The 17534-nt window shown below is 37.9% G+C and overlaps 1 protein-coding gene across 4 annotated transcripts in view; it reads right to left on the bottom strand.

Moving 5' to 3' along the window:
• LOC133580131 (cGMP-dependent protein kinase 1) overlaps nucleotides 1-17534 on the bottom strand; it is a 441177-nt gene that overhangs the window by 114662 nt on the left and 308981 nt on the right. For 3 of the 4 annotated variants that reach the window (XM_061934558.1, XM_061934398.1, XM_061934477.1), the window contains exon 4: nucleotides 11639-11744. In XM_061934558.1, the coding sequence (XP_061790542.1) occupies nucleotides 11639-11744 (106 nt within the window). Of the gene's footprint in view, nucleotides 1-11638; nucleotides 11745-17534 lie in introns of those variants that run through there. The other variant, XM_061934638.1, reaches the window with a different exon arrangement.

Below are 17534 nucleotides of genomic sequence, written 5' to 3'. Positions count from 1 at the left end.
GACGTCTGGTCACTTATAGCATATAAGAATATTATATTACTGTTAAGCAAACTATGAATACTAAAACACGCCAAAACATGTGTCTGTTATCATAGCTACACGTATGACAAAAAAGGGGGTGAAAATCAGTGGTATTCAGTGAGGTAAAATGAATTAAATGCGCTGACAATTCATTGTTCCTGCCAAATGAATTGCACTGAGTGGAGCGGATCACCACTCCAAGATGGCGGCCCCGCGCCTCGTCTGCGCCAGTAGGCAGTAGCGCTCCATGCTGCGTCTACTTATAAGATGTCTATGGTTATAACGTTAGCAGTGAGTTTGCAGCCTCACTGATTTAACTACACAGCAAATAAAAGTCACGTTACTTAGCCAATAAACGTTATCTTACATTCAAAACTTACCCTTCTTTGTGCAACTTCAAATGTTGAACGTTGTTGCGTCTCCGTCTGTAATATTCGAACTGCGTGATTTCCATACGGCAATTCGTTTTTTGTTGACCAAGTCGTAGTTTTTATACCCGAACGAAACCAACTTTGGCATAATTGTTGCGTTGTTTGACAACTTGTTCGGTGGTTGTACTGCAATTTGATTGGATGAATGCTGCGTGATGAAAACAACGTAGATCTAATTTGATTGGCTGTTGTACTGACAACACACCAGCTGACAGGAACAACACGCTGAGAGACACAGACGAAGAAAATGAAAAATACGGAGCGCTCCCAAATAACTTTTTAAGCGTTGGATTTTGGGGAAAGTAGCAAGTCATGTCAAGTCATGTCAAGTCAAAAGGCTCAAGTCCAAGTGAAGTCACAAGTCATTGATGTTAAAGTCTAAGTCGAGTTGCAAGTCTCTTTACATTTTGTCAAGTCGAGTCTAAAGTCATCAAATTCATGACTCGAGTCTGACTCGAGTCCAAGTCATGTGACTCGAGTCCACACCTCTGGTAGTCGGCGCAAAGGGTGGCTATTTTGAAGAAACTAAAATATAAAACACTTTTCAGTTATTTCACCTTTTTTTTGTTAAGTACATAATTCCACATGTGTTCATTCATAATTTTGATGTGACAATCTACAATGTAAATAGTCATGAAAATAAAGAAAACCCATTGAATGAGAAGGTGTGTGTATATATATATATATATATATATATATATATATATATATATATATATATATATATATATATATATATGTCTTAATAAGGTTATCCAAAAAATAGTGCTCGATACCGTAGTAGAGCGCAATATATGTATGTGTGGGAAAAAAAATCACAAGACTACTTCATCTCTACAGGCCTGTTTCATGAGGGGTTCCCTCAATCATCAGGAGATTTTCTCCTGATGATTGAGGGAACCCCTCATGAAACAGGCCTGTAGAGATGAAGTAAATGATAAATGATAAATGGGTTGTACTTGTATAGCGCTTTTCTACCTTCAAGGTACTCAAAGCGCTTTGACACTACTTCCACATTTACCCATTCACACATACATTCACACACTGATGGAGGGAGCTGCCATGCCAGGCGCTAACCAGCACCCATCAGGAGCAAGGGTGAAGTGTCTTGCTCAGGACACAACGGACATGACGAGGTTGGTACTAGGTGGGGATTGAACCAGGGACCCTCGGGTCGCGCACGGCCATTCTTCCACTGCGCCATGCCGTAGTCTTGTGATTTTATTTCCCACACATACATATATATATATATATATATATATATATATATATATATATATATATATATATATATATATATATATATATATATATATATATATATATATATATGTATGTATGTATGTATAATTTAGTCTGATTTTAGTCATATTTGTACGGCTACAGTATTACTTCTATATTATTACTACTACTTATTACTTCTGATTTGTTATTATACTACTGTACTTACTTCTGCTACAGTAATAATATGTTGTTGTTTACACTAGATATAAAAAAAAAAAAATGCTTAAAAACATTTTCTAGAAGGCATGGAGCAGAAAAACAAGTCATTGTGTTGCAATCATTTGCTGACTGTTTGGTAGCCCCCAGTTGAAAAATACCATCTGTGTTCCTGATATAAAACATACTCAGCAGCAAGCAACTCTGGCTGGAAATACAGCAAATATTGTGAGTTTTTTGTCAGCCGGAGATAACATTTTCTGCATTTAAAAGACTTCCTTGTGGTCTACATAACATGTAATGGTGGTTCTTTGGTCAAAATGTTGCATTGATATATGTTTTGCAGGACATCTTTAAGCTGTTTTCTGACCTTTTCTTCAGGATGCGCCGTGTCGAAGCCCTCCTCCAGGCAAAGCCCCCGTTTGACTTTTTCACCACCCCGTCAGCATTAATGGTGCCATCACAGAAACAACTTGAAATGTGGACTCGTCAGACCACAGAACACTTTTCCCACTTTGTATCAGTCCATCTTCGATGAGCTGAGGCACAGCGGAGCCGGCGGCGTTTCTGGGTGTTGTTGATAAATGGCTTTGGCTTTGCATAGTAGAGTTTTAACTTGCACTTACAGATGTAGCGACCAACTGTAATTAATGACAGTGGTTTTCTGAAGTGTTCCTGAAGCCCATGTGGTGATATCTTTTACACACTGATGTCACTTTTTGATGCAATACCGCCTGAGGGATCGAAGGTCACGGGGATTTTGTCAGAATAATTGTATCTAAGTTATCACAAAACTTTGTGGTACATTGAGTTCAGCTCGCCTGGCGAGAAGACAAAAGCTGTATTTTATTCCTACCAAGAAAAAGGCTTGTAAAACTCCACTGTGTAGGATGGGAAGCAACATGAAGGTGTTATGTTTCTTTGATGTATTGTAATCCACAGAAAGATTTTGTCTTGACCCGAAAACTACAAAGCGGAGAGGAAGCAGGACCAGACTCCCCTCCAGGCGACCTTTTCTTCGAACTGTTTTACAACCTTTTCTTTGAACTGTTTTGTGACAAAGGCGATGGATGTTTACGACCCCTCTCCCTTAGAAACAGCTGTTGCCATGTAATCAGGGAAAGTCCAAATAAAAAAGGAGGCGTACAATCTTTCCTCAGAGCGTAGTGCATACTTGCCAACCTTGAGACCTCCGATTTCGGGAAGTGGGGGTGGGGGCGTGGTCGGGGGTGGGGCGGGGCGTGGTTGGGGGCGTGGTTAAGAGGGGAGGAGTATATTGACAGCTAGAATTCACCAAGTCAAGTATTTCATACATATATATATTTATATATATATATATATATATATATATATATATATATATATATCTACATCCTGAAAATATGCAAACAAAACTGTGTTTGGATAATTGATACTTCAAACTTGCATAAATAAATCTTAAGGAATATAACATAACTTGGCTTCTGAGAGTTTCAAAATGTAATGAATAAAATGCTAAAGTTGTTGATAAACAAGCAATTATTTTAATAATTAAATATGGTCATTTTAAATGAATTATTATGATAATTTAAAATCAATTATTTCAAATATATTTATTTTAATGTATAATTCTATGGCTGGATGTAATAAGGAGTCAGGAAAAAATACAATTAATTTTGATGTTTTTAGCAAAATATAGTAAAACAAAATTTTTTTAAATTTTTTTTTAATTAATAAATATATTTATTTTTAGGTAAGATAAACATAATAATACAATTTATCTCTAGTCTGGATGATTTAGTTATTGTCACCCTGTTGTCATCCCGTCATGAAAAAAGAAAAAAATGTCCTCACTCATGTCCGCATGGAGCTGGAATGGGCGTGGCTTCCAGCTCCAGCTGAAAATCGGGAGATTTTCGGGAGAATATTTGTCCCGGGAGGTTTTCGGGAGAGGCGCTGAATTTCGGGAGTCTCCCGGAAAATTCGGGAGGGTTGGCAAGTATGGCGTAGTGACACTGTGCAAGGGTACAGGTGTACGCGTTTCTCCTCATTGAGCCAAATTTAATTATGTCTCTGTTTGATTCCCTGCTCCTTGTCTTGTTTAATAGATGTCATCAGTGTTTGAACCTGACACATGCAATGTTGATTTTCGGTCTTGCCGCTTAAGTGCAGTGATTTCTCCAGATTCTCTGAACCTTTTGATGATTTTACAGACCGTAGATGGGGAAATCCCTAAATTCCTTGCAATATCCGGTTGAGAAATGTTGTTTTTAAACTGTTGGACAATTTGCTCACGCATTTTGTTGACAAAGTGGTGACCCTCGCCCCCGTCCTTGTTTCATGGAAGCTGCTTTTATACCCGATCATGGCACCCACCTGTTCCCAATTAGCCTGTTCACCTGTGGGATGTTCCGAATAAGTGTTTGATGAGCATTCCTCAACTTTCTCAGTCTTTTTTGCCACTCGTGCCAGCTTTTTTGAAACATGTTGCAGGCATCAAATTCCAAATGAGCTAATATTTGCAAAAAATAACAACGTTTCTCAGTTCGAACATTAAGTATCTTGTCTTTGCAGTCTATTCAATTGAATATAGGTTGAAAAGGGTTAGCAAATAATTTTATTCTGTTTTTATTTACCATTTACGGGGTTTGTATAATCTATGGAAGTTTAACATATTGAATGGAATTATGGAAATAAATTTCAACTTTTCCATGATATTCACATTTTTTTGGAAAGGGGTCTGTGTTCTGGTGAGTCTGTGACGACTCGCCTGCCTTAAAGCTGTCAAGACAGTGACAGCTTCTGATCGCTATCAGCGTGATTCATGAGGTTGGGCCCGGCAGAGGTGATCCTGCAACTATATGGCGTACGTGCGCGGATAAGACAAGCGAACGTGGTCCCACGTAATGAGACGTCAAATAACCCGCTTTGTTGGCTTCACCACGACCAAAGTGGACGGTATAGAACGTCGAAAAAAACTGCACTTTATGCAGTTTTACGCGTCGTTTGATGAGGCCGGCTTTCATCCTACACCGAGATAAGACAGTCAGCGGACCTTTAAAGTGATAATAGGCTTCTCCATTGAGAATGAGTCGGGCCCCCTCTTGATGCAAGTATTATGGGGATGTCAAAAAAGATATGAGGATGAATCACACCTAACTCAATTCATCTTGTTCTTGGTATAGTATCTCAATATCCATTGAAAATATATCAATGTGTTGACTAAAATTAGCACTTTTATTATAATCGTAATATTGGTAAATGGTAATAAGTACAAATACACACACGGGAAGGTTAAAAAAAGCCACTATGTTGCATGTTTTGTGTTTCTTGTGCTTCACTGATTGTGTTTTAGTCTTTCTATTTTATGTGTTTTATCTGTATTGTTTTAAATATTGGTTTGTACTTTCACACTTTAAAATAAATTTAAATGAAAAGTGTGTAACAAAATGATATACCGTATTTTCCGCACTATTAGCCGCACCTAAAAACCACAAATTTACTCAAAAGCTGACAGTGCGGCTTTTAACCCGGTGCGCTTTATATATGGATTAATATTACGATTCATTTTCATAAAGTTTCGATCTCGCAACTTCGGTAAACAGCCGCCATCTTTTTTCCCGGTAGAACAGGAAGCGCTTCTTCTTCTACGCAAGCAACCGCCAAGGTAAGCACCCGCCCCTATAGAACAGGAAGCGCTTCTTCTTCTACTGTAAGCAACCACCCGCCCGCGTAGAAGAAGAAAAAGCGCACGGATATACCGTACGTTTCATTTCCTTTGTGTGTTTACATCTGTAAAGACCACAAAATGGCTCCTACTAAGCGTCAGGGATCCGGTTCATGAAAAGACGCAATCTCTCCATCCGCACACGGATTACTATTTCACAGCAACTGATATTCCTGTGAACCGCACTGTGGATACAACGGGAGCACGTACGGTGAATATTCGCACCACAGGGAATGAGAAGTCATCCTTCACTGTGGTTCTAGCTTGCCATGCTAATGGCCAGAAACTTCCACCCATGGTGATATTCAAAAGGAAGACCTTGCCAAAAGAGACCTTTCCAGCCGGCGTCATCATAAAAGCTAACTCGAAGGGATGGATGAAGAAAAGATGAGCGAGTGGTTAAGGTAAGTTTAAGTTTACGCGAAGAGGCCGGGTGGCTTTTTTCACGCAGCTCTGTCCATGTTGATATACGTATGTTTGTGATTGCACATTTGCGTACATTTTGGGAGTGAACAGAGTTGTTAGAACGCTGGTTTTTAATATATTATTAAAGTTTGACTGACCTATCTGACTGTTTTTTTGACATTCCTTTAGCGCAGTTAGATGCGGCTTACAACACCGGGCGTCTTATAGGTGGACAAAGTTTTGAAATATGCCGTTCATTGAAGGCGCGGCTTTTAACCCAGGGCGCCTTATGGTGCGGAAAATACGGTATGTATTTTTTCTCTCTCCAGCGGTCATTGAAAAATGACCTAATTTCAATGGTCGAATCAACGCTAGAACCTGACATTGAATAAACGTTGACAAGAAGCATGTTGTTTCAACGTTGTATTTGTCTTGTAGAATATTGGTTGGGAAATGACCAAATTTCAACGGTCAAATCAACGTCACAAGCTGATTTTGAATAAACGTCCTCAAAAAGTATGTTGTTTCAAATTTGTATTTGTGTTGTAGAATATTGGTTGGGAAATGACCAAAATTCAATGGTCAAATAATTGATTAAACGTCGTCAAAAAGCATGTTGTTTCAACGTTGTATTTGTGTTGTAGAATATTGGTTGGGAAATGACCAAAATTCAATGGTCAAATAATTGATTAAACGTCGTCAAAAAGCATGTTGTTTCAACGTTGTATTTGTGTTATAGAACATTCGTTGGAAAATGACCAAATGTCAATGGTCAAATCAACATTACAACCTGATATTGAAAAAACATCCTCAAAAAGTGTGTTGTTTCAATGTTGTATTTGTGTTGGAAAATGACCAAATTTCAACCCAACATTGATTAAACGTCGACAAAAAGCATGTTGTTTCAACGTTGTATTTGTGTTGTAGAATATTGGTTGGGAAATGACCAAATGTCAATGGTCAAATCATTGATTAAACGTCGTCAAAAAGCATGTTGCTTCAACGTTGTATTTGTCTTGTAGAACATTGGTTGGGAAATGACCACATTTCAATGGTCAAATTAACGTCAGAACCCAACATTGATTAAACGTTGACAACAAGCATGTTGTTTCAACGTTGAATTTCTGTTGTAGAATATTGGCTGGGAAATGACCAAGATTCAATGGTCAAATTATTGATTAAATGTCATCAAAAAGCATGTTGTTTCAACGTTGTATTTGTGTTGTAATGTAATGTTGATTTGACCATTGACAGGTTTGGTTGGAAAATTAACAAATGTCAATACTCAAATCAATATTACAACCTGATATTGAATAAACATCCTCAAATGTATGTTGTTTCAATGTTGTATATGTGTTGTAAAATATTGGTTAGAAAATGACCAAATTTCAATGGTCAAACTAAAATCAGAACCCAACATTGATTAAACATTGACAAAAAGCATGTTGTTTCAACGTTGTATTTGTGTTGTAGAATATTAGTGGAAAATTACCAAATTTCAATGGTCAAATCAACGTTACAAGCTGACGTTCAATAAAAGTTGACAAAAAGCATGTTGTTTCAACGTTGTATTTGTGTTGTAGAATATTGGTTGGAAAATTACCAAATTTCAATGGTCAAATCAACGTTACAAGCTGACGTTCAATAAAAGTTGACAAAAAGCATGTTGTTTCAACGTTGTATTTGTGTTGTAGAATATTGGTTGGAAAATTACCACATTTCAATGGTCAAATTAATGTTAGAACCCAACATTGATTAAACGTTGACAAAAAGCATGTTGTTTCAACATTGTATTTGTGTTGTAGAATGTTGGATGGGAAATGACCAAAATTCAATGGTCAAGTCATTGATTAAACGTCGTCAAAAAGCATGTTTTTTCAACGTTGTATTTGTGTTGTAGAATATTAGTGGAAAATTACCACATTTCAATGGTCAAATTAACGTCAGAACCCAACATTGATTAAACGTTGACAAACGCATGTTGTTTCAACGTTGTATTTGTGTTGTAGAATATTGGTTGGGAAATGACCAAAATTCAATGGTCAAATCATTGATTAAACGTCCTCAAAAAGTATGTTTTTTCAACGTTGTATTTGTGCTGTAGAATATTAGTGGAAAATGACCGAATTTCAATGGTCAAATTAACGTCAGAACCCAACATTGATTAAACGTTGACAACAAGCATGTTGTTTCAACATTGAATTTCTGTTGTAGAATATTGGCCGGGAAATGACCAAGACTCAATGGTCAAATCATTGATTAAATGTCATCAAAAAGCATGTTGTTTCAACGTTGTATTTGTGTTGTAATGTAATGTTGATTTGACCATTGACATTTGGTTGGAAAATTAACAAATGTCAATAGTCAAATCAACATTACAACCCGATATTGAATAAACATCCTCAAAATGTATGTTGTTTCAATGTTGTATTTGTCTTGTAGATATAGGCTTTTGGTTGGGAAATGACCACATTTCAACGGTCAAATCAACGTCACAACCTGATATTGAATAAACGTCCTCAAAAAGTATGTTGTTTCAAATTTGTATTTGTCTTGTAGAATATTGGTTGGGAAATGACCAAAATTCAATGGTCAAATCAACATTACAACCTGATATTGAAAAAAACATCCTCAAAAAGCATGTTGTTTCAACGTTGTATTTGTGTTGTAGAATATTGGTTGGGAAATTACCAAATGTCAATGGTCAAATCATTGATTAAACGTCGTCAAAAAGCATGTTGCTTCAACGTTGTATTTGTCTTGTAGAACATTGGTTGGAAAATTACCAAATGTCAATGGTCAAATTAACATTACAACCTGATAGTGAATAAACATCCTCAAAATGTATGTTGTTTCAATGTTGTATTTGTGTTGTAGAATATTGGTTGGAAAATGACCAAATTTCAATGGTCAAACTAAAATCAGAACCCAACATTGATTAAACGTTGACAAAAAGCATGTTGTTTCAACGTTGTATTTGTGTTGCAGAATATAAGTGGAAAATGACCAAATTTTAATGGTCAAATCAACGTTACAACCTGACGTTGAATAAACGTTCACAAAAAGCATGTTGTTTAAACGTTGTATTTGTGTTGTAGAATATTGGTTGGGAAATGACCAAAATTCAATGGTCAAATCATTGATTAAACGTGGTCAAAAAGCATGTTGTTTCAACATTGTATTTGTGTTGTAAAATATTGGTTGGAAAATGACCAAATTTCAATGGTCAAATTAATGTCAGAACCCAACATTGATTAAACGTTGACAAAAAGCATGTTGTTTGAACGTTGTATTTGTGTTGTAGAATATTGGTTGGTCAATGACCAACATTCAATGGTCAAATCATTGATTAAACGTCGTCAAAAAGCATGTTGTTTCAACGTTGTAATTGTGTTGTAATGTAATGTTGATTTGACCATTGACATTTGGTTGTAAAATTACCAAAAGTCAATAGTCAAATCAACATTACAACCTGATATTGAATAAACATCCTCAAAATGTTTGTTGTTTCAATGCTGTATTGGTGTTGAAAAATGACCAAATTTCAATGATCAAACTAATATCAGAACCCAACTTTGATTAAACGTCGTCAAAAAGCATGTTGTTTCAACGTTGTATGTGTGTAGTAGAATATTAGTAGAAAATGACCAAATTTCAATGGTCATATCAATGTCACAACCTGACGTTGAACAAACGTTGACAAAAAGCATGTTGTTTCAAGGTTGTATTTGTGTTGTAATGCAATGTTGATTTGACCATTGACATTTGGTTGGACATTTACCAAATGTCAATGGTCAAATCAACATTACAACCTGATATTAAATAAACATCCTCAAAATGTATGTTGTTTCAACGTTGTATTGGTGTTGGAAAATGACCGAATTTCAATGGTCAAATTAACGTCAGAACCCAACATTGATTAAACGTTGACAGAAAGCATGTTGTTTCAACGTTGTATTTTTGTTGTAGAATATTGGTTGGGAAATGACCAAAGTTCAATGGTCAAATCATTGATTAAACGTCGTCAAAAAGCATGTTTTTTCAACGTTGTATTTGTGTTGTAGAATATTGGTGGAAAATGACCGAATTTCAATGGTCAAATTAACGTCAGAACCCAACATTGATTAAACGTTGACAAAAAGCATGTTGTTTCAACGTTGTATTTGTGTTGTAGAATATTGGTTGGGCAATGACCAACATTCAATGGTCAAATCATTGATTAAACGTCGTCAAAAAGCATGTTGTTTCAACGTTGTATTTGTGTTGTAATGTAATGTTGATTAGACATTGACATTTGGTTGGAAAATTACCAAAAGTCAATAGTCAAATCAACATTACAACCTGATATTAAATAAACGTCCTCAAAAAGCATGTTGTTTCAACGTTGTATTTGTGTTGTAGAATATTGGTTGGAAAATGACCACATTTCAATGGTCGAATTAACATCAGAACCCAACATTGATTAAACGTTGACAAAAAGCATGTTGTTTCAACGTTGTATTTGTGTTGTAGAATATTGGTTGGGAAATGACCAAAATTCAATGGTCAAATCATTGAGTAAACGTCGTCAAAAAGTATGTTTTTTCAACGTTGTATTTGTGCTGTAGAATATTAGTGGAAAATGACCGAATTTCAATGGTCAAATTAACGTCAGAACCCAACATTGATTAAACGTTGACAAAAAGCATGTTGTTTGAACGTTGTATTTGTGTTGTAGAATATTGGTTGGGCAATGACCAACATTCAATGGTCAAATCATTGATTAAACGTCGTCAAAAAGCATGTTGTTTCAACGTTGTATTTGTGTTGTAATGTAATGTTGATTTGACCGTTGACATTTGGTTGGAAAATGACCAAATGTCAATGGTCAAATCAACATTACAACCTGATATTAAATAAACATCCTCAAAATGTATGTTGTTTCAACGTTGTATTGGTGTTGGAAAATGACCAAATTTCAATGGTCGAATTAACGTCAGAACCCAACATTGATTAAACGTTGACAAAAAGCATGTTGTTTGAACGTTGTATTTGTGTTGTAGAATATTGGTTGGGAAATGACCAAAATGCAATGGTCAAATTAATGTCAGAACCCAACATTGATTAAACATTGACAAAAAGCATGTTGTTTCAACGTTGTATTTGTGTTGGGAAATGACCAATATGTAATGGTCAACTCAAGGTCAGAACCCAACATTGATAAAACGTTTTATTTGTGTTGGAAAATGACCAAAATTCAATGGTCAAAATCAACGTCAGAACCCAGCATTGATTAAATGTCGTCAAAAAGTATGGTATTTCAACGTTGTATTTATGTTGGAAAATGACCAAAATTCAGTGGTCAAATCAACGTCAGAAACCAACACTTGGGTTAAACATTGTCAAAAAGCATGTTTCAACGTTGTATTTATGTTGGGAAATGACCAAAATTCAAAGGTCAAATCAACGTCAGAACCCAACATTGATTAAACGTTGACAAAAAGCATGTTGTTTCAACGTTGTATTTGTGTTGTAGAATATTGGTTGGGGAAAAAAAGATATGAAGATGAATCATAGTGACGTAACTCACACCTAATTCAATTCTTCTTGTTATTATATCAGATCCAAGCCCTATTCAGGCTAGTGTGTCCTGTACCTCTTCAAAAACTCCATATACTCCGTGTGCTTGATGAGGCCCGTCCTCATCATGATGGTCTGGAAACATTGTCGGTCGATGGCCCACAGCTTCACGTTTGTCAGCGCTGGGAAGAGAAACGCACAAAAGGTGGGGTTGTTATTTATGCAAACAGAATAATATACTGTAGCAGCCCACGCTTTGGCAGCTTCAAATGTTGCGCATACAGATAAGGCAGCCAATGAATATGCTGCTGTAAAAAAATTGAAGTCGATACGCGGCCAGAATTATCATTTTTCTCACGCGAGGCAGAGAAGCGTTTAAAAATATATATATATACAATTGGAACAGTCAATTTGAATTTCCTGTTAAGGCCTGCAATATTGCAAATATTCATATGTTTTTGGAATTCCATGCACTAAAGCTTGAAGTCCCCCCCCCCCCCCCCCCATAGACATTCTGATGAAGGTCACACATGTGGCGTTTTCTCATAAATAGCTTTGCTTCTGTCTTGCTGATTGCGTCTGTTTTTAAAAAAAAAAAAACCTTATTGTTTTTCAACGGTTTCCGAACCAAGCGTTTCCCCAGCGAATTCAATTTGTGCTCGCCCAAAGGCAAACGCAATGCCCGCTGCACGCTGATGGCATCTTATGCTATACAACTAGATGCAGTCGCGATCAAATGAACACAATGTCATGGCTGTCTTGAGTTTCCAATAATTTCTACAACTCTTATTTTTTGTGATAGAGTGATTGGAGAACATACATCTGGACACTCGAACCTCAAAACTCGAAATTGTCCTAACAGGGGGGAAAGGGGTCGCAACTTACTGCGAGGTTTGTTCTCTTGGGATGCAAACGGACTATTCTGGACAAGACTTGCAGGTAGGAACATATTTATTTTCTCAATTAATCCTACACATCACAAAGACCGGAACCATCCATCCATCTTCTTCCGCTTATCCGAGGTCGGGTCGCGGGGGCAGCAGCTTAAGCAGGGAAGCCCAGACTTCCCTCTCCCCAGCCACTTCGTCCAGCTCCTCCCGGGGGATCCCGAGGCGTTCCCAGGCCAGCCGGGAGAGATAGTCTTCCCAGCGTGTCCTGGGTCTTCCCCGTGGCCTCCTACCGGTCGGACGTGCCCGAAACACCTTCCTAGGGAGGCGTTCGGGTGGCATCCTGACCAGATGCCTGAACCACCTCATCTGGCTCCTCTCGATGTGGAGGAGCAGCGGTTTTACTTTGAGCTCCCCCCGAATGACAAAGCTTCTCACCCTATCTCTAAGGGAGAGCCCCGCCACTCGGCGGAGGAAACTCATTTCGGCCGCTTGTACCCGTGATCTTGTCCTTTCGGTCATGACCCAAAGCTCATGACCGTAGGTGAGGATGGGAACGTAGATCGACCGGTAAATCAAGAGCTTTGCCTTCCGGCTCAGCTCCTTCTTCACCACAACGGATCGATACAGCGTCCGCATTACTGAAGACGCCGCACCGATCCGCCTGTCGATCTCACCATCCACTCTTCCCCCACTCGTGAACAAGACTCCGAGGTACTTGAACTCCTCCACTTGGGGCAAGATCTCCTCCCCAACACGGAGATGGCACTCCACCCTTTTCCGGGAGAGAACCATGGACTCGGACTTGGAGGTGCTGATTCCCATCCCAGGCGCTTCACACTCGGCTGCGAACCGATCCAGTGAGAGCTGAAGATCTTGGCCGGAGGAAGCCATCAGGACCACATCATCTGCAAATAGCAGAGACCTATTCCTGCAGCCACCAAACCAGATACCCTCAACGCCCTGACTGCGCCTAGAAATTCTGTCCATAAAGGTTATGAACAGAATCGGTGACAAAGGGCAGCCTTGGCGGAGTCCAACCCTCACTGGAAACGTGTCCGACTTACTGCCGGCAATGCGGACCAAGTTCTGACACTGATTATACAGGGAGCGAACTGCCACAATAAGACAGTCCGTTACCCCATACTCTCTGAGCACTCCCCACAGGACTTCCCGGGTTACACGGTCGAATACCTTCTCCAAGTCCACAAAGCACATGTAGACTGGTTGGGCAAACTCCCATGCACCCTCAAGGACCCTGCCGAGAGTATAGAGCTGGTCCAGAGTTCCACGACCAGGACGAAAACCACACTGTTCCTCCTGAATCCGAGGTTCGACCGGAACCAAACAAAAGAAAAGCGTGCCGTTCACACGAGAAGCTAGTGATGGGTCCGGCAACATCGATGCATCGGCGCATGCGTCGAGCTCATAGAGCAAAACCCTGTGTCGGTGCGCTTACCGCTTTTAGAAAGTCACGTGACCGATCATGAGCTGTTTCGGTCACGTGACCGATACGCGAACTGTGTCGCACTGGCGCCTCCTCTGTGCCCTGCGAGCGGGTCTTTTCTACAGACGGAGAAATAATAACTAAGAAGAGAAATCGTTTAAAATTTAATACGTTGGAAAAACTGTTTTTTTAAAATAAAAATGAGTAAAAAAAAAAAAAAAAAAAAATTCCCAGTCTACAAGCATCCTCAATCACAACACGTTTTCTTAGATTTCCATGTTATGATACATGTTCACATTATTTATTGACGGTATCTAAAAAAGATACAAATATATTTTTATTTAATTGAAGACATGAAATAATCCTAAATGAAATACAATGACTTGGTTTATATTATTGTATAGTCATAAAATCAGTGTCAGTTGAGTCGGTCCATAGGTTGCCTGTTGGGATTTTTAATGTCCAGCAGATGTCAGTATTTAAATTACCAAATGTCAATGGTCAAATCAACGTTACAACCTGATATTGAATAAACATCCTCAAAAAGTACGTTGTTTCAACGTTGTATTTGTGTTGAAAAATGACCAAATTTCAATGGTCAAATTAACGTGAGAACCCAACATTGATTAAACGTCGTCAAAAAGCATGTTGTTTCAACGTTGTATTTGTGCTGTAGAATATTGGCTGGGAAATGACTAAATGTCAACGGTCAAATCAACGTCACAACCTGATATTGAATAAACGTCCTCAAAAACATTTTGTTTCAACGTTTTGTTCGTCTCGTAGAATATTGGTTGGGAAATGACCAAAATTCAATGGCCGAATCAACTTCAGAACCCAACATTGACTAAACGTCGTCGAAAAGCATGTTGTTTCAACGTCATGTTTGAGTTGCTCAACGTCAGGACCTAATTCAACAAGTTCTCAACGTTGTCTCAATGCCTGCTGGGATATTGTGGATTTATCAACATTACATACTTGCCAACCTTAAGACCTCCAATTCCGGGGGGTGGGTGCGGGGGGCGTGGTTGGGGTCGTCGCTAAGAGGGGAGGAGTATATTTACAGCTAGAATTCACCAAGTCAAGTATTTCATATATATATATATATATATATATATATATATATATATATATATATATATATATATATATATATATATATATATATATATATATATATATATATATATATATATATATATATATATATATATATATATATATATATATATATCCCCGCGACCCCGAAGGGAATAAGCGGTAGAAAATGGATGGATGGATGGATGGATATATATATAAGAAATAATTGACTTTCAGTTAATTTTAGCTATATATATATATATATATATATATATATATATATATATATATATATATATATATATATATAGCTATATGTCTTAATAAGGTTATCCAAAAAATAGTGCTCGATACCGTAGTAGAGCGCAATATATGTATGTGTGGGAAAAAAATCACAAGACTATTTCATCTCTACAGGCCTGTTTCATGAGGGGGGGTACCCTCAATCGTCAAAATCTCCTGACGATTGAGGGTACACCCCCTCATGAAACAGGCCTGTAGAGATGAAATAGTCTTGTGATTTTTTTCCCACACATACATATATATATATATATATAAGAAATAATTGACTTTCAGTGAATTCTAGCTATATATATATATATATATATATATATATATATATATATATATATATATATATATATATATATATATATATATATATATGTATATATATATATATATATATATATATATATATATATATATATATATATATATATATATATATATATATACATATATATATATATATATATATATATATATGGCAGCACGGTAGCAGAGGGGTTAGTGAATCTGCCTCACAATACGAGTAGTCTTGGGTTCAATCCCAGGCTCGGGATCTTTCTGTGTGGAGTTTGCATGTTCTCCCCGTGACTGCGTGGGTTCCCTCCGGGTACTCCGGCTTCCTCCCACCTCCAAAGACATGCACCTGGGGATAGGTTGATTGGCAACACTAAATTGGCCCTAGTGTGTGAATGTGAGTGTGAATGTTGTCTGTCTATCTGTGTTGGCCCTGCGATGAGGTGGCGACTTGTCCAGGGTGTACCCTGCCTTCCGCCCGATTGTAGCTGAGATAGGCTCCAGCGACCCCAAAGGGAATAAGCGGTAGATAATGGATGGATGGATATATATATATATATATATATATATATGAATTTCAGTGTTCATTTATTTACACATATACACACACACATAACACTCATCTACTCATTGTTGAGTTAAGGGTTGAATTGTCCATCCTTGTTCTATTCTCTGTCACTATCTTTCTAACCATGGTGAACACCCTCTCTGATGATGCATTGCTGTGTGGCACGCACAAAAGTGCTTGCATCAAATGCACTAGATGGCAGTATTGTCCTGTTTAAGAGTGTCACAACATTGCTGTTTACGGCAGACGGACTGCTTTACTGTAGACGTTCTTTATATTGTGGGAAAGCGGACTCAGGTCCGCATGGAGCTGGAGGGGGCGTGGCCTCCAGCTCCGCCTGAATTTCGGGAGTTTTTCGGGAGAAAATTTGTCCCTGAAGGTTTTCGGGAGAGGCGCTGAATTTCGGGAGTCTCCCGGAAAATCCGGGAGGGTTGGCAAGTATGACATTATATCAATATTTTGATAAATAGAGACCCTAATATTTACTTTAGTAGACCACGCACCCGACAACTGTACATAGCAGATGAGTCGGGACTACAATTAGAACATTTAAGGTACAGTATCTTCTTTTTCTACTAGAAAAAAAAACATAACAACGTTCCTAATGTCGTTGAAGGAACAGACTTGCAATGTACCGATTGTGCCAGTGAATTGTGTGGATGTTTCACGCGTCAAGAAGGGCAGACCGGTAGGTTTCATAATAAAGAGCGGCGACAAGTCGTTAAAGTCCCTCCATTAAAGCGTGTTTCATTGTCCTCCGTGGGGCCCAAACTCTTGTGAAAAGACATCTCACGGGGCTGTGAATGAGTCATCTGTGCACTGTGGCATTGGCAAAGCTTGCCTCTATTTTTCCTAATGGCTTTATTTGCCTCGTTATTCCCGCTTAGCTTGGGTGTCGTTATTTGTGCTATAATAAAGGCTCATTATTTGACTCCGGTGTTAGGGAGCGGCGCAAGAGAACTATAGGGGAGGATTTTTAAAAAAAATAGACCACTTTGTTGTGTTTTTGTGTTCAATCAGCTTAGGAGTGGAGTTGATTCTGCTAATATGTTTATTATTAGTGTAGTTGTCGTTTCTAGCCGTGTTGAATGGAACTACATTTTACTGGAATGTGTTTCTAATGTTTCGGTGGCCTGAATACGACATGAAAGAAGCAAAAATAATGTATTGACCTAGTTGTAAGAAAATATTGGTCAGTCTCAGTGACGTGCAGTCACTAGAGGCAGGTGAGGCGGGGCCTCACCTGCCATCATGGAAAGAAAAAAATGTAAAAAGAAAAAAAAAAAATTAAATTGTTATATGTATCCAGTGATTATACTATAAAGTTATTTTCCATTTAACTTCACCAGTTTTAGATTATTTTTATTCAAAATCGCTGAATTTTCACATTTGCCGTTCAAATACT

This window comes from Nerophis lumbriciformis, linkage group LG02 (genome assembly GCF_033978685.3).
Source record: "Nerophis lumbriciformis linkage group LG02, RoL_Nlum_v2.1, whole genome shotgun sequence".
NCBI classification, from domain to species: domain Eukaryota; kingdom Metazoa; phylum Chordata; class Actinopteri; order Syngnathiformes; family Syngnathidae; genus Nerophis; species Nerophis lumbriciformis.
The sequence above is the reverse complement of the archived record's forward strand: the minus strand, read 5'-3'. Positions and strand labels throughout refer to the sequence as shown.